Source organism: Kluyveromyces lactis, assembly GCF_000002515.2.
Source record: "Kluyveromyces lactis strain NRRL Y-1140 chromosome A complete sequence".
Taxonomy (NCBI): Eukaryota; Fungi; Ascomycota; class Saccharomycetes; order Saccharomycetales; family Saccharomycetaceae; genus Kluyveromyces; species Kluyveromyces lactis.
The window spans coordinates 966,007-987,958 of record NC_006037.1 but is presented as its reverse complement, the minus strand read 5'-3'; the positions used below and the strand labels follow the sequence as shown (position 1 = coordinate 987,958).

At 38.7% G+C, this 21,952-nt stretch overlaps 11 protein-coding genes and 2 non-coding genes across 13 annotated transcripts; 9 read left to right on the top strand and 4 right to left on the bottom strand.

Moving 5' to 3' along the window:
• Window positions 1-622: 622 nt before the first annotated feature.
• NPP2 (nucleotide diphosphatase/phosphodiesterase NPP2) lies at window positions 623-2,488 on the top strand (the record flags this gene model as incomplete). The annotated part of the gene is made up of 1 exon (XM_451494.1): window positions 623-2,488. The coding sequence occupies one exon, from the start codon at window positions 623-625 to the stop codon at window positions 2,486-2,488; it is 1,866 nt and encodes a 621-aa protein (XP_451494.1).
• A 1,098-nt stretch (window positions 2,489-3,586) lies between these two features.
• On the top strand, window positions 3,587-4,531 carry KLLA0_A11352g (uncharacterized protein; the record flags this gene model as incomplete). Its single annotated transcript, XM_451493.1, has 1 exon — window positions 3,587-4,531. One exon carries the CDS (start codon window positions 3,587-3,589, stop codon window positions 4,529-4,531), a length of 945 nt encoding a protein of 314 aa, XP_451493.1.
• A 303-nt stretch (window positions 4,532-4,834) lies between these two features.
• On the bottom strand, window positions 4,835-5,407 carry RHB1 (putative GTPase RHB1; the record flags this gene model as incomplete). The annotated part of the gene is made up of 1 exon (XM_451492.1): window positions 4,835-5,407. The coding sequence occupies one exon, from the start codon at window positions 5,405-5,407 to the stop codon at window positions 4,835-4,837; it is 573 nt and encodes a 190-aa protein (XP_451492.1).
• Window positions 5,408-5,936: 529 nt separating this feature from the next.
• Window positions 5,937-7,343, top strand: EDC3 (Edc3p; the record flags this gene model as incomplete). The annotated part of the gene is made up of 1 exon (XM_451491.1): window positions 5,937-7,343. The coding sequence occupies one exon, from the start codon at window positions 5,937-5,939 to the stop codon at window positions 7,341-7,343; it is 1,407 nt and encodes a 468-aa protein (XP_451491.1).
• A 781-nt stretch (window positions 7,344-8,124) lies between these two features.
• On the top strand, window positions 8,125-9,864 carry VAC8 (protein anchor VAC8; the record flags this gene model as incomplete). Its single annotated transcript, XM_451490.1, has 1 exon — window positions 8,125-9,864. One exon carries the CDS (start codon window positions 8,125-8,127, stop codon window positions 9,862-9,864), a length of 1,740 nt encoding a protein of 579 aa, XP_451490.1.
• Window positions 9,865-10,677: 813 nt separating this feature from the next.
• Window positions 10,678-10,749, bottom strand: KLLA0_A11264r. Its single transcript has one exon. It is a non-coding gene; the product is annotated as a tRNA-Met (tRNA).
• Window positions 10,750-11,114: 365 nt separating this feature from the next.
• Window positions 11,115-12,173, top strand: MAK32 (Mak32p; the record flags this gene model as incomplete). Its single annotated transcript, XM_451489.1, has 1 exon — window positions 11,115-12,173. The coding sequence occupies one exon, from the start codon at window positions 11,115-11,117 to the stop codon at window positions 12,171-12,173; it is 1,059 nt and encodes a 352-aa protein (XP_451489.1).
• A 56-nt stretch (window positions 12,174-12,229) lies between these two features.
• On the bottom strand, window positions 12,230-12,505 carry MAK31 (Mak31p; the record flags this gene model as incomplete). The annotated part of the gene is made up of 1 exon (XM_451488.1): window positions 12,230-12,505. One exon carries the CDS (start codon window positions 12,503-12,505, stop codon window positions 12,230-12,232), a length of 276 nt encoding a protein of 91 aa, XP_451488.1.
• A 377-nt stretch (window positions 12,506-12,882) lies between these two features.
• Window positions 12,883-13,128, top strand: HTL1 (Htl1p; the record flags this gene model as incomplete). Its single annotated transcript, XM_002999304.1, has 1 exon — window positions 12,883-13,128. One exon carries the CDS (start codon window positions 12,883-12,885, stop codon window positions 13,126-13,128), a length of 246 nt encoding a protein of 81 aa, XP_002999350.1.
• A 301-nt stretch (window positions 13,129-13,429) lies between these two features.
• Window positions 13,430-14,204, top strand: UBC8 (E2 ubiquitin-conjugating protein UBC8; the record flags this gene model as incomplete). The annotated part of the gene is made up of 2 exons (XM_451487.1): window positions 13,430-13,434; window positions 13,601-14,204. The coding sequence occupies 2 exons, from the start codon at window positions 13,430-13,432 to the stop codon at window positions 14,202-14,204; spliced, it is 609 nt and encodes a 202-aa protein (XP_451487.1).
• Window positions 14,205-14,825: 621 nt separating this feature from the next.
• Window positions 14,826-16,985, top strand: GLC3 (1,4-alpha-glucan branching enzyme; the record flags this gene model as incomplete). The annotated part of the gene is made up of 1 exon (XM_451486.1): window positions 14,826-16,985. The coding sequence occupies one exon, from the start codon at window positions 14,826-14,828 to the stop codon at window positions 16,983-16,985; it is 2,160 nt and encodes a 719-aa protein (XP_451486.1).
• A 464-nt stretch (window positions 16,986-17,449) lies between these two features.
• Window positions 17,450-17,522, bottom strand: KLLA0_A11154r. The gene has a single exon. It is a non-coding gene; the product is annotated as a tRNA-Lys (tRNA).
• Window positions 17,523-17,976: 454 nt separating this feature from the next.
• Window positions 17,977-20,910, top strand: CWH43 (Cwh43p; the record flags this gene model as incomplete). The annotated part of the gene is made up of 1 exon (XM_451485.1): window positions 17,977-20,910. One exon carries the CDS (start codon window positions 17,977-17,979, stop codon window positions 20,908-20,910), a length of 2,934 nt encoding a protein of 977 aa, XP_451485.1.
• Between the last annotated feature and the right edge of the window lie 1,042 nt (window positions 20,911-21,952).

Below are 21,952 nucleotides of genomic sequence, written 5' to 3'. Positions count from 1 at the left end.
TGTCATGATACTACTACTACTACTACTACTACTACTACTACTACTACTATTATTATTATTATTATTGTTATTATTACTATTACTATTACTATCACTATTATTATTTCTACTACCTACTGCTCCTCCCTGTGCTACCATTCGTATTATTCCTCCTATAACAATCTCTGACCAGGATTCTTCATGAAACCATTACTGCACACATTATACTAATGAGAAACCGGTTATGGCTTGAACGAAACCTAATAAACTAGTACCAGAAGCTTTCAACTAATCCCCCTTCTCCTCGACTGCCTCATCTCAATCCAAAAAAAAACAAATATGTATACATAATAAAAAATGAAACAAGAATGAAGGGATACTGTTTGATTATTGGCTAACTAAATGGTATGATTGTATCAATCCCCATTCCAGTGTTCCCACTAGAATCGTTTTATCTCGGACTCTTTTCCATCTCTTTTCGTTTTCTGTAGTATCTTTTATTATTTTTGTATCACTATCTTATTTCTACACAAGCAAAGCCGTTTTTAAAACTTACCATACAAAATTTCCCAGCGACTTAGAAGATGCTGAACATATCCTCTTGATAGCTGGCGTTGTCTGTAGATCTATTCGCTGTTCAAAAATGCCAACAGCTGATTCTGAATTCGAATTGGAGTTTTCGGATTTGGAAGATCCGTTAGATTTCTTGGATTCCCCTACTTGGTCTCAACGACTGAAATCATACGTGAATCGTTCCAAAAATTATTTGAAGAAATGGTACTACGTAACGCCATTCAATACTGGCATCGAATTGCAAACCTGGAATGGTACAGAACTGCAAGATGACGATGATAATGACCATATATTTGACAACATCGGGGTTGTTAGAGCGAAAAAGAAAACATACATTTGGAAATGGATAACGTTTGTGCTTTCCATAATAGCTACGTTACTCCTTTCGATACTGGTTATATCATCGCTTAAGCATAAACAGAAGAAATTAACGCATTCTGCTGCTAAGTTGGAACCAGGCTCAACATCTTTTAAGACATTGGTCATCTCTTTAGATGGGTTCCATCCGGGGTACATCAGTGAGTTAAGAACTCCCTTCTTAAATCAGTTATTCACACCTTCGAACCAGATTAACGACACGTTAGTGGCTCCGTATATGATTCCCTCATTCCCATCGCAAACTTTCCCAAACCATTGGACAATGATTACTGGGCAGTTTCCCCATCATCATGGTATCATCGCAAACAGGTTTTGGGATAGTAAGAATGATGTGGAATTTCAGATAAACGATATCTCATCGCGTATGAACACCTTCTGGAATCAATCGTATCCTTTATGGTTCTTTACGAACGAAATTCATTTAAATACTCACACGCACATGTGGCCCGGTAGTGAACAGATACACAGTGATCCATTGAGAAATCCGACCATAGTGGATAGTTTCAATATCGACGAACCCTTAAATGATAAATTAAACACTATCAGAACAGCATTACAAAATGAATCTACTACTTTAACATTTGCTTATGTACCTGTTGTTGACACCATGGGGCACAAATATGGGAACTTAATTGATTCCGGTCATTCTAAGGTATTGAAAGAAGTGGATGATTTTTTGGAACAGCTGTTTGCTGACGTGGATGAAAACGTAAACATCTTGGTAATAAGTGACCACGGGATGAGTACCATCCTCAAAGAAAATGTTTACGTATGGGAGACGTTATTTGGTGATTTGAGCACAATTCCAGCGATCGTTAAATTGTACGATGATGCAAATACTCTGATATATACTAATCAGGAAGATATGGAAACGGCATACAAACAATTAGATCCTCACATTCCTGAACAATGTGAACTTGTACGATCTACGGATATTTTCCCAGATGTGTCTAACGAAATTATACATGAGCGCATTCCGCAATTGCTTATCACTTGTGAGCCTGGGTATCAAATAGTGAGACAGTCCAAGTACGATAAGTTACCGAAAAGATTCGGTACACATGGATTCCGCAAAGATCATCCTGATATGAGATCCTTGTTCTTGGGGAAAGGACCCTTTTTCGCTGATTTACGGTCGAATTTGAATGATCAATACATCAAACCTTTTGATAACATCCAAATCTTCTCGTTACTTTTGCAATTATGTGGAACAGACGACATAGATGTCAATGTGGATGCAGATTTAAAGTTCTGGAAACATTTAATTCCATTGGGTAAGTTCTCAGAAGTATCGAAGAGTATGTGGGAAAACTATCCAGATAGTGAATTTAACAAGTTGTGGAACAATTACATCGAGGAAACGATATCGGAAAAACCTAGTGCTACTACTTCTAGCATTGCAACCTCCACTATCAGCCCTACTTCCAGTACTATCCATGACTCTACGCCAACTTCAGAGCGCCATCCATCATTGGGCGAAATTATAGATGAAGTGGAAGACACCATCAACGATATTTTACACAAGATATGGCCTTCCAATGATAAAGGCAATGATTAGGTCTTTTAGCTGTACATACAAATATACAAACATACCTGCAGATTGTCACCTTTTCTTTTATTTACCTCATACAATCTCCCTCTGGCATATGATAGAAGCCAAGCCTAAGCGTCCCCTATATCTAAGACGGTTATCTCACTGATCGTTGCTTTTACTGATTAACTCAGCATTCGGGAAAACCAAAAGGTCGTTTCTTTATCTTTCAGCATAGCATATACAGATCTCCGTTCGTTGCTTTATATCATAACTTCAGTAGATTACTAAGGCCAGTCATCAACAAATACAAGACAAACACACCTGCAATGGTCATTCTGTGCTATCCGGATTGCAAAAGTAACGACAAACTCGCGTCTACTCTTCTGAATCATACAAAGACTTGTGTACCGTCTCGAGCAACTTGCCGGAATATCTTGAAATGGCGGTGTTAAAAAAAAGAAACAGCTCAAATAATGCAAACCTCCACGTATTACACTCTGTCGGGCCCTACAGCCAACAGCTAGTAAGAAACGACTGAGCTCATTATATTGGCTAATTAGTTCAACTACCACTTGTATACACATAACTTGCGCATAGAGAAAGAACTCTCTTTCCTAGCTCTTAACTGGCCCTTGGCCCTTGTCCATACAATTAAAGTTTGTAATTGGAGTGGGGGCAGGGGACAAGAAGCCGGTTACCATGGCAGGTACTGGATCTTCTTTTCTCTTTTTTGTTCCTAGCTTCACTTCTATTTCAAATCAAACGTGTGCCTCGTTTCTTGTTTCCGGTGGTTACAGACGTGGTTGCACAGGACCAACCAGAGTTGGAAGAAAACTTCCTTTTTTCCCAGTTGATCTGTGATCTATGTAATGCTAACAATCCATTGGGAAACTACTGGTAACTTCCTGACTTCACGCTTCCGTTTGTCTACGACGTAATTCGCAGCTACCTTATGAACGGAATTATTGTAAAGTTTGATATCTATTAATACTCTCGACAGTTTTGTATATAAGTAAGACGAAGAATAACGACAGAGGTTACGACGACATAGCACTGTATAGTTAAACTTTGAAGTTACCCCATATATATCTTATCAACACTATACAGCAAACACAAGATAAAATGCAAAAGACAATGGCTCAAGAAGTTCGTTCTGCTACACCTTTGAACCCAACGATCCCATCAATTACTGATGTTCTGCCTTCTTTTAGATTGGATGGACACGTAACCATCGTCACTGGTGCTGCCGGTGGGTTGGCTCACACTTTGTCACAGGCATTGGTGTCACAGGGATCAGAACTAGCATTGATGGATCTTTCTTTGCCTAGTTTAGAGAATGTTAAAACTGAATTGGAACTCTTCCAGAAACAGAACAATATACCTCCAGTTAAGATTTCCCTATGGGCTTGTGATATATCGAACGCAGATGAAGTAGAAATGGTGGTTAAGTCGATTCCAAGTTCTCACAAGGGAATTGTACCACAAAAATTGGTACATACCGCTGGATTTTGTCAAAACATCAATGCTCATGAGTACGATGCTGAAAAGGCTCAAAAATTGGTTAATGTTAACTTGTTAGGTTCTTTATACATTTGCCAATCTATGGCTAGACAACTATTGGCTAGGAGAACTAGAAGAAAGTCTATCTCTGAGCACATTGATGAATCTGGTGAAGCTATGCCTCAGTTCCCTGAAGCTTCATTCGTTCTAATCGGATCCATGTCCGGTTTAATCGTTAACACTCCACAGCCTCAATGTGCCTACAACATGTCTAAGGCTGGTGTCATTCACCTAGTGAAATCACTAGCAGCAGAATGGGCTAAATTTGGTATTAGAGTTAACGCCATTTCTCCAGGTTACATTGCTACTGCTTTGACCAAGAAAGTCATCTCTCAATCGCAAGAAGGTGCTGCTCTACAAAAAGAATGGACTAACAGAATCCCACTTGGTCGCATGGCTGAACCAAAGGAATTTATCGGTTCCATGCTTTACCTACTATCGAGATCTGCTTCCAGTTACACTACTGGTGAAAATATGGTTGTGGATGGTGGTTACGTGTGTTGGTAAATGCGCATTGTTCACTTTACTCCGCATCTACTGTATTATATCTTTACATTTACATAAACTCGCTTGCTAATTCACAGTTCCCGTATCCTCTAGTTAAATCCGTTGCCAGACTATATACATGTACGCTCATATACAGTATTTAACAACTTCGAAGCAAGAATCGTCAGTATTCCTAATTTTAGGTACACCGTTGTTGTGATAAATCTTAATGAAAAGAAATACAAAAGAATATAAGTCATTAGCCCTTTAATGAGTTTTCCGTCGTTTTTTATCTGATTTCTTTAATGAAGCTATGCTAGCGTACTACATAATACTGCAGCCCTCTGACTGGCCCTGATCAGCCTTAGTATTACCGTCTTCATACCCTTCGATCTTCTGTATTAGCGTCTTGAACGGCATCTCGATACCAGAACCTTGCTTTACACAGATTTCCACAAATCCGCATTTTAACCGTTTAGCCAACTCTTCACCCTCTTTATAACTTACTTGCCTATCAAGATCGATCTTATTCCCAACTAGAACCATGGGTAGCTCCAATAATCCAAGCATATCTAACATTTTGTCTCTGATCAACTCAACTATCTCAAAACTATGTCTATTCGCAACGCTGTACATCAAGATACACCCTGCAACACCAAGCATAGACTTGGCATTGATCATAGAGAATTCATCTTGTCCTGACGTATCCACGATATCTAGGTTAAATTTTAACTCGGTTCCGTTGGGTTTCTTTAATACGAATTCATGTATGAACTGATTCTCGATCGTTGGATAATACGATTCGACAAAATGAGACTCTGTAAGTTGTACCAATAAAGTTGTCTTGCCGACATTCCGCGACCCCAAGACAATAATCTTTCTATCCCTGACTGACATATTTCCTAAAAAATCCCTACTGTATCGATTCAAAAGTCGCTTACCAGATCGGAAAACACTCAAAAAGCTAAATGGAAAGTTGTAACAAAGAGGAAAAAACGAGCCGAAACCAGTAAATCCAAACAAGAAAGCTTTAACGGTTATAGCACTGATATACCTTGCCCAAAACAAATGATCCCTGATATACTTATAGGTCTAGAAATCAAAATATACATGTCTATGTCGGAGCGTTCTGTCCAGAAGTGATGGATGATGTATCACATTTTTTATAATTTGAAGTTTTTGTAAAAAAAAAATATTGAAAAGTATGAAGGCATGAAAAGTGTCGAATCAAACGTTAAACATCTAATAGATATAGCTCTAAATTCTGAGAGATCCGACTGTTCTTCGCTGTCAATAGGCTTATACAAAGTTGCTATAATTTTATTTGTGAACGATATACTAGTGATTGTCCAAAAACCTTTGGTTGCTTGAAAGAAAGAGAGAGAGATAGAAATTTAGAAGCTATAAGTTTATAGAACAAGTCACTATGTTGAATTTCAAGGGTTATCAAATTGAGATCGAATTGAAGGACGGCAAACGTATCACAGGTACGCTGAAACAGGTGAGCCCCAAGTCTTTGACATTGACTGATGCTGTTTTCCAAGATGGTGGTGTTTCGCCAGTTTTTAAGATTAAAGCAGATAAATTGTATGATTTGAAGGTGTTGAAGTTACCACCAAATGCTAATGTTAAGATGAACAACGGGAATGGTAATGGTAATGGTAATGGTAAACAGGAGAAGGAGAAGGAGAAGGGTAAAGAAAGAGATAGGTTTACGGAGAAAGCAGATGAGATTTGGGATACGGAAATGTCATCAGATTTTGACTTCCAAGGTAATTTGCAAAGGTTCAACAAGAAGGATGCATTCAAGGATTTCCAGAACGTTGAAATTCCAAAGGACGAGACTAAAATCCCACATAACGAAATGGTCACCGCGGGGAATGTCAAGGAGACTACTAGTGATTCGGACAAGATCACTGAGTCCATCAACATCACTCATCTGTTAAGAAACGACTCGATAGCAGCCAGTCTAGCTAACCAACGTAAGACTTTCACTTGTGGTAGTAAAAACAAGATCAAAGTGCCATTGGCAACACCAATTCAGTTGTTGGAGATGGAAAAAATCGCAGACGAAAAATTCATGCTTCCATTGAAGACTTCATTAGAACACTCAGGAATACACATTTCAAGGTTGTTGAGAAACATGTTGAAATCGTACACCCCTCCTGCTACTTCCGATAGTGACGCAGTCCCCACCGTTGTTGCATTCGTATCTGGTGGAAGGAGTGGATCACGTTGTATCTCCGCATTGAGATGTCTACTCTACATCAAGGATATCAGATGCATCATCGTGAATCCATTCATCAACGAACGTGAAAGTTTCGACGATGACATCTCTACAGAACAAATAAACAAAATTAAGACTTTAAACAACGTGCATTTCCCTGACTCTTTGGCTAAATTGAAGGAACTCTTACAAAATGAACCACCATCCATCATCATTGACGCCCTACAAGGTTTCGACGATACTGTATCAGACCTCGATTTCTCCCCTGATTCAAACGACAACATCGCGCAATACATCAAGTGGATCAACTCACACGAAACCGTCTCTGCTTGCCTTGAAGTCATCTCTTTCGATTGTCCAGCACATATAGACCCATCGTCAGGTGACGTTATCGAATCCGATTTCGTTCATCCAACTACCATCCTATCCACTGGCTGGCCATTGCATTGTCTACCTAAATTGACACAAATCTTACCTGACTGGAGAAACACATACGTCTACGATACAGGTGTCCCACAACAAACGTACCTCTTGAAACCTAACCTAAGAAAGTTCTACAAATTGGACATATACCCGGGTTTCTCGGGTACTCAAGAACTAAAATGATTTGACTTATATCTGTAAAGATAGATGTGTAATATATAGTAATTGTAATAGAGACGATACCAAGATCTAATAGTCCAATGAAATGGGCCAGGACCATCCGGAGGATGGTCCTTGCCATGAGCTGGTCAAGCATATACCGATGCCAGCGTCCATCCCAACGTCCATCACTCTCTACGAGCCGCGTTTTTCAGTGCATTCCAATGGAAATGGGAATTTCTCTTTACTCGCGCAAAGGGGGCGAAAAGGCAGTTTTCCAAAGAAAGGAACTAAAGAAAAAAATCTTTAATTACAGAAACACAGAAAACAAACAGACAGAAACAACAACAACAATAAGACAGGTGAGAGACAGAGGTCTGTATACAGTGACTGCTGTGTTATTGCGAGCGGCTTCTGTACTGGTTATTTTTGTGTTTGCACAGGGTTAGTCAGGTTGAAAAAGATTTGAGATATAGAGAGAGAGAGAGAGAGAGACGCGCGCGCTTGTGAGTGTTCTGTGTGTATCCGGTTTTGTGTGCAAAATTGAGAGAACGGAATTATAAGAGGAAACGAATAAATAAAGCAGAGACAAGAAGTGCAGTTGGGTTGTTGAACGTGACATTTAAAGTTAGCTGTGTTTCGTGAGTGTAGAGTTTAGTCTGTTTTGTTTTGTCTCTTAACGTTTCGAGGATTAATAAACTGAATTAAACGAACATATTAAAGAAAGTTTGAGACAGGGAAGAGAAAAGAAAAAAAGAAAATTACTATAACTGTAAAAGGAAGATAAATATTACAATACAAGGCTATGGGGTTATGCTGTAGTTGTTTGAGAGGTGAAAGTTCTCTCGAGGATTCGACAGGGTTGCCCATTGCAGAAAATGAAAGGGAAGCAGTGACGTCGTTGTTGGAGTTTTTAGAAAATAAGGACCAATACGATTTCTATTCGGGGAAACCGTTACGGGCTTTAACAACGTTGGTTTATTCTGATAATTTGAATTTACAAAGAAGTGCTGCATTGGCGTTTGCAGAGATTACTGAGAAGTATGTTAGTCCGGTAAGCAGAGACGTTTTGGAGCCGATATTAATGCTATTGACCAACCCAGATCCACAAATTAGGATTGCATCGTGTGCTGCGTTGGGTAATTTGGCTGTTAACAATGAAAATAAGTTGTTGATTGTGGAAATGGGTGGATTGGAACCCTTGATTGAGCAAATGAAATCTGATAACGTGGAAGTGCAGTGTAATGCTGTCGGGTGTATTACCAACTTGGCCACTCAAGATGACAATAAGATTGAAATTGCCCAATCGGGTGCCTTGGTACCATTAACAAAGTTGGCTAGATCTTCAAATATCAGAGTTCAAAGAAATGCTACTGGAGCTTTGTTAAATATGACTCACTCTGGAGAAAACAGAAAGGAATTGGTCGATGCTGGTGCAGTCCCAGTTCTTGTCTCTTTACTCTCCAGCATGGACGCTGACGTTCAATATTACTGTACGACAGCTTTGTCAAACATTGCTGTCGATGAGTCCAATAGAAGATACCTTTCAAAGCATGCACCAAAACTGGTCACCAAGCTTGTATCTTTGATGAACTCTACTTCACCTCGTGTGAAATGTCAAGCTACTTTGGCCTTGAGAAACTTAGCTTCAGATACCAACTACCAATTGGAGATTGTTAGAGCTGGTGGATTACCAGACTTGGTTCAATTGATTCAGTCGGATTCTTTACCATTAGTCTTGGCCAGCGTCGCATGTATCAGAAATATTTCCATCCATCCATTAAACGAAGGTCTAATTGTAGATGCCGGATTTCTACCACCTTTAGTAAAATTGCTTGATTACCAAGAATCAGAAGAAATTCAATGTCATGCTGTTTCAACTTTAAGAAACTTGGCTGCTTCATCTGAAAAAAATAGAGCAGAGTTCTTCCAATCTGGTGTAATTGAAAAATTCAAGCAACTTGCCTTGACATGTCCCATCAGCGTTCAAAGTGAAATTAGTGCTTGCTTTGCTATCTTGGCACTTTCAGATAATACTAAATATGATCTTTTGCAACAAGACGTACTAAAAGTTTTGATCCCAATGACAATGTCCCAGGACCAAGAGATCTCTGGTAACTCTGCTGCTGCTGTAGCAAACTTGATCTCTAGGGTCAGCAATTTAGAGAAAATATTGGAGTACTGGGGTCAACCAAACGATGGTATCAAGGGTTTCTTGATCAGATTCTTGTCTAGTGACTTCCCTACCTATGAACATATTGCTCTATGGACCATTTTACAACTATTTGAATGTCACAACGAAACCATTTACAAGTTAATTAAAGAAGATCAAAAACTCGTCAACGGGGTCAAGAAAATCGCTGATGAAAACTACGCTGTGGCTAGGGAATACATGCAAGATGGACAAGATACCAACATTGATCACAATGGAAATTCGAACAATATAGAAGGCAATGGGAGATCTAACAAGCAGTCTAGTGAAAAGGAAGATGCTTCTTTCGAGTTGTACAACATTACTCAACAAATTATTCAATTCTTAGTATGATATGATAGATTCTTAACAGCTCCAAAAATTAAAAACACAAGAAATTATTTCTACAAGAAAAAAAATATTAAAAAATTAAAAATTATAAAAATTAATTACAAGCTGGCTCTTTTGACCTGGGACAGTGAAGAATATTTTCAATTCTCTTTTCCCATCTGCCATATTTCTTTTCTTTCTATTTTGTTTTGTTTGTCTTTTAAAGTCCTCCCCATTTTGCATTGTTCACTATCCTGTAGTCCATTCCTCTTCTGTTTTTTTCTTTATTGTTGTTTATCACATTAATGTTTGCTAGACCCGCCTCATATTATGTCTAACGCCTGAGTTTATTGGTACTTTGACTCTATTGTCTTCACTCTATTGAAACGATATTAAGTGTAATTTTTCTTTCCTACTTTCACTTTATTGATCATATTGTATCCACAAAATACCATTGGTATCATTTTCATTTATTTTATATTCCCCAGGCTACTTCTACATATTCCAAGTCAAACACGTAACAAGACCTGCCCTTAAAAGAAAGTTTAGAAGAATGAATTAGAGATAGCATACATGTACTTTTCGCTGATCCATTGATATTTCAGAGAGAAAGATCCCGCTGTATTTAATAATTATAAGGTAACACTTATGCATTGTATAATCATAATTTAATCTAATAATGTATGTTTCAAATAAGAAAACTCCTTTGGGACATGGCAACGCACAACGACAAATTCACGTTATAGGGTGTGGTCGTTTATGTAGCGTTTGATAGTTTCCTTTGGCATACAAGACCTTTATCTGTTTGATTGATGATAAAAAACTAAAAAGTAATAATAGCGCCGCTCGGTTTCGATCCGAGGACATCAGGGTTATGAGCCCTGCGCGCTTCCACTGCGCCACGGCGCTAACAAATTAACGATGTTTGTTATTAATTCTCGTTCCATCTATATTTGAGTAGAGAGTTGTCAATAGAGGTCCATCTTTTTAAACCTACTTCTTCCCTACCAGCATTACAACATATTCCAATGCTATCTTTGTTACTATCTGTTTTCCATAGACATAGATTCGTCTTCAATGATGCAATAATTGCCCGGTTCTTACTAGTCAGGTGTTGATGCTCAGAGATAAGAACGAAACATTATCAAAGAATTTATTTCGAAGTTATAAAGAACTCTGATAAGAAATATACATGGTCAACTGCAGTATAATGAGACCTACCGCCCATCACTATAATTTTCAGGTGTAAACGGAATTAAGCAGTCATTGCCAATATGGGTCTTCTTACTACCAATGGGATGCTTATCATCGATGAGATCGAGACGGCGTCATCGCACTATTACGACGTACTAGGTGGAGGTGGGACGTATGCCATGTTAGGCGCATCAATATGCTGTACTGACCTATCTCTGCGCAAGGAACTGCTATGGATTGTTGATCGTGGAATGGATTTCCCTAAGCAACTGACGGAGACTATCGAATCTTGGGACACGGGTTGTGTGTTTCGAGATGACAATGAAAGATTAACTACAAGAGGTTATAACGTATATGGTCCGAATGATTTTAGATCATTCAAATATCTAGCGCCAAAGAAAAGAATAGATGTTTCTGACTGGTGCGAGTCGTTCGGTGTCAAAGCAGTACAAAGAGTTTCATGCTATCATTTGCTATGTTCTGCTGATAGAGTGGCCGATATTCTGGATAAGCTTGCCGAAGAGTTGTCATTTGAGGGAACTCTGAAAACAGGTCAAACGTTTATATGGGAACCAATACCAGATTTGTGTAACGTTGAGCACCTCGAAGGGATTAAGAAGTTGCTCAACGGACCATACCATTTCATCTTTTCGCCAAATGCGGAAGAAGGCGCTAGGATGCTGGGTGAAACAGAGCCAACTGAACTTTCGGATTGCAGCACAATATTATTGAAATTAGCAGCATTGATTAAACCTGGTAACATTTGTGTCCTCAGATGTGGTAAAAAAGGGTCATTGGCCTTAATTTGCAATAAAAATCCATCAAACGATGACATTATCCATTTCCCAGCATACCATTACAAGACTCCAGAATGTGTCATTGATCCAACAGGAGGCGGAAATACTTTCCTTGGAGCATTTGCATTCGCATACGCCATGTGTAAAGACATTTCAATTGCCAGTATATGTGGCAATATTGCTGCAGGTTGTGCCATCGAACAGATCGGTGTACCATCTCACAATGGAATGCACTGGAATAAAACGACTTTTGCAGATAGATTATTATATTATTTATCCACTTATGAACTGAAGCAGGGCCACAGTGAAATATTGAACTCTCTTCAACCAATGAAATATTAAGTCTGTAGGTACCTATTGGGAACAGTTAGATCAGTTTTTTATTTTAATTTGTATTATCATACGTATTGGGAAGAAATATTCAATTTCAGAGCATTGATAGTGTCGACCAGTTCCCTTCTAACTTTTACGGACCGTACAGAAACAAATGGTACACTTACTAAACCCATCTTCCGTACATGGCCGTCATTATTTTCGACCACTTCATCCAGTAGAAGGTTTGCTTTGCAATCAATAGCGATGAGCTTCCCGGTCAAAGATCGTTTCTGATCCAAGTTTATGTACAAAGTTTCGCTCAGTAAATCGTGTAAGTGTACGTTAGATAAATCTGTCATTAATGTAAATTATGCGAGTGATAATGATAACTGGTTGATGCGTTGCCGTTGCCCAGTTTCTCATCTTTGAGGTAGTTTGCCAGATTTCAATCTCTGCACTAAACTCATTTCATATACTTTTACGTATTTTTTTTTTTTAATGGGAAATCTCTAGTTTTAAACAGATATAAACATCTACATCTGTTCAGATGCTCGTTGAAATCCTCGTTCTTTCTCACTAAGCAACTCAGTATCAACGACTCAGTATCAACGACTCAGTATCCGCTGGAATTGATATCATTTCAGAAAGCTTTACTCGTATTAGCTGCAACCATTGTGTCTTCTGGTTATTTTCGACATCTTGTCAGTGTTTTATCAAAGTATTATCGTATTTCGCAATGACCACCACGCAAGGAACCGAACAACCACAAGATTTGAAAGTCAATCTCAAGACAATCACAGCAGAAGACCTATTGTCTAGAAGAGCTAATATGGTGGAGCTTTTCAACTTGTTGGACGACAGTAGCAGAACCGAATTGTTTCTTGGTTCGTCAGAAGACCGCGAAAAGAAACTGGCTTCTCTGAGGAAAAGGCTTCAATCGGTACAACAAGAAGTTGAGACTTTGAAATCAGAATCAGATTAATAAGACGGGGATGCTATGATACAAGCTGCCCAATTCCGAGAGGTTCTCTTTTGTGCATTGTATTCTATTTTTTTTGCTCTTCCTGTCACGTGACTTCCTGTCTTCTGCCATCATTGAATTTGAAAATTGTGGAAAGTGAACTTCAAAAAGATCCTTTTAAGTTGCTAACCCCTTCAACAAGGAAAGCACTCATCATCTTTTGCTGTTCCAGGCGTTAAGACAACGATAATAGAATCGTTTGGTGCTGATATCGCGTTATTGTATTCGATAGGCACGCTACGGTCAAGCTTATTAATTAAAGATGAGGTATGTTCGTTGAAATGGAGTTTTTTCTTTTTTTTAAGATGCTGTGTCTCAGTATCTTTTATGACTAAAGTTTGAATGATCTGTTCAGAATACTAACTATAATCTTGAATGGCTCGTTACACGATATACTTGTGTATAAACGACAAGTTTACATTTTTGAAATCAGTTCTAATTCAAAAAGGAGGATCGAAACGGACGTCATGAAACTTTTGATGAGTGATCATGACGTTGAGTTGGTTGAAGATAAGATGCAAGAGTTCCATATAAAATTTCATGGTCCCAAGGATACACCGTATGAAAAGGGGGTGTGGAGGTTACACGTTGAGTTACCTGACAACTATCCTTACAAATCGCCCAGTATAGGGTTTGTCAACAAGATATTCCATCCGAACATCGATGCTGCATCCGGGTCGATCTGTTTGGACGTGATCAACTCTACGTGGTCTCCGCTATACGACCTTTTAAACATCGTGGAATGGATGATCCCAGGGTTGTTGAAGGAGCCAAATGGGTCGGACCCTTTGAATAACGAAGCAGCAACGTTGCAACTGAAGGATAAAGATATGTATGAACAAAAGATACATGAATACATCAACAAATACGCTACCAAGGAAAAATACATACAGCAGTTTGGGAAATGGAACAGTTCCGATGATACAGATGATGAGGATGAGGATGCGGATATGGACGAATCAGACGACGAGCAAGCACATGACGATAACGATAGTATGGAACTAAGTGATATAGAAGTCAGTGACGACGACGATTGAAATTTGAAAGTTAAAAGTTAATGCTCATATCCACTTCATCCATCAAAACTAGCATATACTGCATTCACTCCAACTATTGATATCTAAACCTGAACTTCCAATAAAAGAAACTGAGGGACAAAACCTTGGACATAATACCATTTCAAGTAATATATACATGTATATTCAACTGAAAACTGAGAAATTAAAGCCATGAGAGAGGACCTATATCCTCCAGTTATACGGTTAACGTCTGGATGCTGGAATCACCAGTTGCAACTGTGTGCCGCAAATGGAATAACTCGTGTGAGTCACGTGGTTCCCCGCAATTTTCCCATAGTCAGGACATTTTTTTGAAACTTTGAAGGGGCGAAAATGGTACCAATTAGTATGTAAATAGGTAAGTGATAACAACGTTTGAAACTGTCTACCAACCACTCCTATCTTGTTAGGATGTATAAATATTCAGTTTTGTTGCTCTCTCTCCAAATAAATACCTTTAACAAGTAATTGTTATCCTACTAATATTCATCTATATTGTACTGTGACGTTATTCAGATAAATCTAAAGGGACCCTTTTCGTTTTAGAAGGTTAAACGTGGTTTTTAGAGGTTCTCCAGAAGTTAAGATCGTAAGTAAAATATGACTGGTGATAATAACGATATTCCTGAGAATGTCAGAGGCGTTGTTGAAATTGACTCTTGGTTAACTCCTTTTGCTAAGGTTCTCTCTGAGAGAAGGTACTTGGCAGATGAGTGGAGATATAAGATTGAACACAGTACGAATTCAGAAGGCAGAGATACCACTTTGGCTCAATTTGCTCGTGATGCTTATAAGAGTTTTGGGTTGCATGCAGATCCTGGTAGTCTTGAGATTCGTTATAAAGAATGGGCTCCCAACGCCGTGCGAGCCTTTTTAATAGGTGAATTCAACTCATGGAATGAAAATGCTAATGAAATGCAAAGAGATGAGTATGGCATTTTTACCACTGTTGTGCCACCTGTCGTTGATGATAGTGGGAATAAACAATATGGAATTCCACATGATTCTAAGGTGAAGGTATGCTTCCAGTTAGCTGATGGTTCTAGGATCTATAGATTGCCAGCATGGATTACAAGGGCTACGCAACCAGATAAAGAAACCGCGAAGCAGTGGGGCCCCTCCTATGAGGCCAGGTTCTGGAATCCTCCAGTTCACTACTCTTTTAAAAACAAGAGACCAGGATTCATGAGAGACACTGATTCGTTGCGTATCTACGAGGCGCACGTAGGTATCTCTACTCCAGAACCTAAAGTTGGTTCTTATAAGGAGTTTACCCAAAACGTTTTACCTCGTATTAAGGATTTAGGGTACGATGCCATTCAATTAATGGCTATTATGGAACACGCATACTATGCTTCTTTCGGTTACCAGGTGACCAATTTCTTTGCCGCTTCTTCCCGTTTTGGTACGCCTGACGAGTTGAAAGAGTTGGTCGATACTGCTCATGGAATGGGAATTCTAGTGCTCTTGGATGTGGTTCATTCTCATGCTTCTAAAAATGTTACTGATGGCCTAAACCAATTCGACGGATCCGATCATCAATATTTCCATTCTTTGGCATCTTCTCGTGGTGAACATCCTTTATGGGATTCTAGGCTATTTAACTATGGGCATTTTGAAGTACAAAGATTCCTACTTGCTAATCTAGCATTTTACATTGATGTGTATCAATTTGACGGGTTCAGATTCGATGGTGTAACATCAATGCTATACTTGCATCATGGTGTTGGTGAAGGTGGTGCCTTCAGTGGTGATTACAATGAGTACTTATCTAGTGAAAGATCTTTTGTTGATCATGAGGCCTTGGCATACTTGATGTTAGCTAATGACCTTGTCAGAGAATTGTTACCAGACAACGGAATCACCATTGCAGAAGACGTTTCAGGGTATCCGACTCTTTGTATGCCACGTCATCTGGGAGGCGCTGGTTTTGATTACCGTCTAGCAATGGCGTTACCTGATATGTGGATCAAACTTTTGAAAGAAAGCAGAGACGAGGACTGGGAAATGGGTCATATTGTTCACACCTTGGTAAATAGAAGGCACCGTGAAAAGGTTGTCGCATATACGGAATCTCATGATCAGGCTTTGGTTGGTGATAAGACCTTGGCATTCTGGTTGATGGATGCGGCCATGTATACCGATATGACAATTTTGAAAGAGTCCACGCCAGTTGTTGACCGTGGTATTGCTTTGCACAAGCTTATTAGACTAATTACCCACTCTTTAGGTGGTGAAGCTTATTTGAACTTTGAAGGTAACGAGTTTGGTCACCCTGAATGGTTGGATTTCCCTAACGTTAACAACGGCGATAGTTACCATTATGCTAGAAGGCAGTTCAACTTGGTGGATGACCCTTTGTTGAGATACCAATACTTGTATCAGTTTGATAAGGCTATGCAAACTACTGAAAAGAATTATAAATGGTTGAATACACCACAAGCGTATGTCTCTTTGAAACACGAAGTTGACAAGGTCATCGCATTCGAAAGAAATGGACTCTTGTTCATCTTCAATTTCCATCCGACAGAATCCTTCACAGATTATCGTATTGGAGTTAATGAGCCAGGTTGCTACCGTATCGTATTGAACTCAGACAAGCATGAATACGGTGGCTGGGATCGTATCGATGAGTCCCAATCCAAGTATTTTACTACTGATTTGAAATGGAACGAAAGAAACAATTTCATCCAGGTTTACATTCCAAACCGTACCGCATTAGTTCTCGCCCTTGATTCAAGAGTGAGGAATGGAAATTAGCCAAATAATACAAAAGCAACTGTATACCTCATACCAACTAAACCAAAGACATAGACGGAAAGAATCTCAATTCCAAAAAAAAAAAAAAAAACTTAGGACACCACACATATGCTAGCTAACCATTCCTCAAACTATAACAATCAACTCAAAAAAATAATAAAGATAAAATAAACTAATTCAAAACATGTATCAATAATGCCTGGCGTCTCAGAATATCAATCTATACTTATTATATGAATCTAATGTTTTCATTATAATTGCATGATGCAGCTCAGTTCTAATGTTGAGTCAATAAAACTGTGAGGCCACATTAATTGCTGGTAATATAGAATCATTTTATATACAGATAATCTAATCAAATTCACTGGTACCAAAAAGGTACGTGTAGGGTTAAAATGTTACTGTATATTAGTGACATTCGAATAGCTAGTATGCTGACCAAGCAAAAAATATGTGAAAAAGAAAGCCCTGCGGGGGGCTCGAACCCCCAACCTTGTGATTAAGAGTCACACGCGCTACCGATTGCGCCAGCAAGGCCGGTTTCTTGAATTAAGATCATGAATAAACTGATAATGTTGGACAACTGAAATCATATGATTTGCAAGTGGTGAGTTTTGTGTAAGGAATCACCGAGAAACCAAAGTTGGAACGGGTTTAGTGGTTAAAAAGCGAAACAACTCTAGTCAAACAGAAGCAGATTCAAGTCGAACTTTGTAAAGGAGCAAGATATACCTGTGAGGCTTTCAATATCCCCATTGATACAACGCCTTCTAGATCCTAAACAAGCCCCTTTTAAGCAGCTCTTTTGCTTGATTTCTACATTGATTTTGCCTGTTTACAATCGGAAAATATAATTAAGCATTAAATTTATGTACATTTGAAATATAAACATCACAAGGTCGATTTATCATATATCTGATTCTGATAATTTGTACAGTTCATCTCAAGCTGTCAAGTGTGGTGACTAAGGTGTTTCCCTGCAAATAGTGAAATGGTTTCTATCAGAGGTAGCGTAATTGCTTGGACGCACACTGTTTGTGCTGCCTCAGCATTTATTGCGGCCTTAGTGGTTGGATACACATTGCATTTTGAAAAGATCGTTGCTAATGCATGGTATAGGTATCCAGATGAATGGTTCCCAAGTGTGAGTGCTACTATTGGTGATAGGTACCCGGAGAGATCTATTTTCCAAATTTTGATTGCTCTAACTGCGTTACCGAGGTTTTTATTGTTATTCACACATTACTATTTGAATCGTTCGTTATTCACTCTTTTGGTTGGAATTGTGAGAACGATCACATGCGGTGGTTGGGTATACATTACTAGTACGGACGATCATGATGCTCATGATGTGTTTATGATTTCTTACATAGTTTTAACTATCCCATGGGATTATATGATTATCAAACACTCTCAATATAAGGAATGGAAGAAAATTTTGATGACTGCCTTCTTCGGAACTTTGATCCCATTGATCTACTGGTTTATCCAACATCAGGTCCATAGAAGAGCTGGTGCTTATTCTGTTTACGCGTATTTCGAATGGTCTCTGATTGTTTTAGACATTGCATTTGACGCACTAGCTTGTCAAGATTTCGAGCAAATCAAGATCTCTGTCTCTGATTGGTCCGCTACTGAGGATGAAAACATCGTAGTTCCAACTGAATACATAGTTGAAACTGAAGAACAAGTCGACATTACCGTGACTGAGACCGTTGAGGAAAAGCTGAATGACTCTTCTGTTGAAGAACTATCCGATGATGAGAACATTCAACAGGAACATTCCAGATTATTGGAATCAAACGATAACGAAATTACAATATTGTTGAAAGAAACCGAGGATATCATGTATCCAAACGATCTTCCTGTTCCTCCCTCTCAGGACTCGTTCATGTACGTCATTGTCAATACTTTCAACTCTTTTATGTTTTGGACTACCGTCACGTCTTTGTTCTGTATGCTATGGCATTTCCCACTATGGTATATGGGTATCTCTGGATATGAGGCAGTTATTCTTTCGACATTGTCACCTGTATTTTTGTATATCCCATTGGTTACTGTTGTTGTGGACCAATATGGTATGCTACTTGCCAATGTGTTCTCGATCGGTGCCTTCTTCATTGATACACCAGAAACTAGACTATTAACCGTTGCGTTGGCTACTGCCTTAATTGTTATGACTTTTGCCCTAAACTTGAACTCGTTGAACAGTTCCTCCATTGGTAAGTTCTCACTCACATGGATCATGGGTTTAATCCTTTCAGTAGTGGTCAAAATGGGTTTCTTTACTAACAACCCACTTTGGGCTATCATGAATGAAAACAATGGTGGGCTAAATATTCCAGGATTGGTCGTATCGACTTTATTCGCCCTAATAACGCCATTCACGAACTCTTGTCACTTATGGAACAGAAGTAAAACCACGACCAGATTGCCATTTTTCCGAAAATTATTGGTGTCGACCGGTTTTGGGAGTCTTGTCTTTGCAATTCATCAGTCATTGACTGATGCCTCCACTTTGATTTACTGGTGTTGGGAAGGTTGGAACAGCCATAAAGGTCCATTGGCTTGGCCTTGGGCTGGTCTCGTTTGCGTTGCTATGATTGGTGGTGCTTTAACCGGTAAACAATCATCACGTACAATCTCTATGACTCTTGCTATCTCTACGCTTGCTTTAGCAGTACCTCAAGTGAAAGAATGGTTCAGATTCGTATTCGGTGTATTACCATACGTTGTATCCATAATTTGGATTATCCCATCGTATTTTGAATTGGTAAACTATATTCAATCTCCAGGATTTTTGTCATATTCCTTTTTCATCTACATTCTATTTGTCCTAGCCCATGTTTGGACTGTAGCTTATGCGTTTGTTCCATACGGTTGGATATTGAGGGAGAAATTACCACAAGTTTTATGTTTTTCCACCACCTTCATCCTAGCCGGATTGATAGAATTTGATAGTTTCAAACCATATGAAGGCATTGCAAAATCTTTCACCAAGAAAATCCGCGTTGTGGCTGTAGGTCTCTTGCTTCTAACCGGAATCTTCACATATCAAATTAGGCCCACTTTGGTACCAGAACCTTATCACCCAGAAGCAAATTTGATTACTGCAGGTATCTGGACTATTCATTTCGGTTTCGATAATGATCTATGGGCGAGTGAAGATAGAATGACCCATCTAATCAAGGATATGCAACTTGATATTGTTGGCTTACTAGAAACTGATACTCAGCGTATCACCACTGGTAATCGTGATTTAACTGCGAAGATGGCTCATGATTTGGGTATGTATGCTGATTTCGGTCCAGGGCCAAACAAACATACTTGGGGTTGTGTGCTTCTTTCGAAGTTCCCAATCATCAAAAGTGAACATCATCTATTGCCATCCCCAGTTGGTGAATTGGCTCCTGCTATCCACGCCACCATTGAAGCATATGGTGAATTGGTTGACGTATTTGTTTTCCATAGTGGACAGGAAGAAGATGAAGAAGACAGAAGGTTACAGAGTGAAGCTATGGCTGAATTGATGGGGTCCACTGATAGACCTAGTATATTGCTAAGTTACCTGGTGACCAAGCCACATCAAGATAATTATAACATTTATGTCAGTGACAAAAGTCAAATGTATGATATCGATCCAACTGACGAAGATAGATGGTGCGAATATATTCTTTACAAAAAATTAAAGAGAGCGGGTTATGCAAGAGTGTCTCGTGCCACGATTACTGATACTGAACTCCAAGTTGCTAAATTCCAGGTTCTACCAGATATTGATGAAGTTGATGAGGATTATCTATACGGATATAGAAGACTTCCAACCAAAAATGTGCATAGAAGTTTCAAATTCCCAAAGAAATTCATGGGTGATGGTGAAAGAGGCCATCATTATCACGTTTTTGATGAACCTCGTTATTTCAACTGAAGCAATGCTGTTCTTTGATCTTAATCGAATCGTAGCGTTTAATCAAAATTCTCTTATCACACGCTAAGAAAATTCTCAATACACCGATGTATACATACAAATCTAATATCTGGCACTCGGTCTCGATTTTATCGATCGACGTCATTATCTGTACAAACATAAAGTATCTGTCGTAGTATTGTTAATCGTAGTATTAATAATTCTATATTTACACTATAAATCGTAATGATTTCGTTGGTATTCTTGAAGCAAAGCTTCTATATTCTATATATTTTGCCCTTTTATAACGTCTACGTGTTCTAATATCAGATTACTGTGTTTTGTTGGGTCAAATTCAGTATCCTGATCCGAATTATCTTGTTCAAATTCCTTTGTTTTATCTGTTCTAAAATCAGGATCCTGGTTTAGGGCAGATTCAGTGACAAAATCAGCAACGTCTACTTCCTCTATAATCAAATTAGAGTAAGTAGTTGGCATGTATAGGTATTGACAGCTTCTTTAGGCTTTCTTGAGTCTTTCCCGTAGGTTATTACAGTCCCTCTTCTAGGGATACTCCTGTGGCAGATTCAGATACTTTAATGTGAAATCTTTTGAGATTTTTTTAGTTAGCGACTGAGGATACATTTTAAAAACAAAGGTCCTCATAAAACAAATAAGAAAGGAGCATCGTCCGAATTAGATAATTATAAGGTCTAGTTACCAGTAGTGTAGAGTTTAAATTCATTAAATTTTTAAATATATACGTAACTAATGAATACATATATGTGTTCGTGATTCGTTTAAATAAATTACATTAGAAAATTAGAAATTAGATGAATAGTAGTGTCAGCAACTGTATCTAATCTAGAGTAATCTCTAGAAGCTGGATTATTAAAAGACACTGGAAAAAGCCAGAAAACTTACTAAGTGTACGGTGAGCATTATTTGCTCGAACCTGTCCGTACTGGATCAAAACATATCATGAGTTAGAAGATGATAATAGGAAAAGAGAGAGATAAGTAAACCGTAAGATAACAGAGCAGGAACCAGCCAGTTCTCGTAT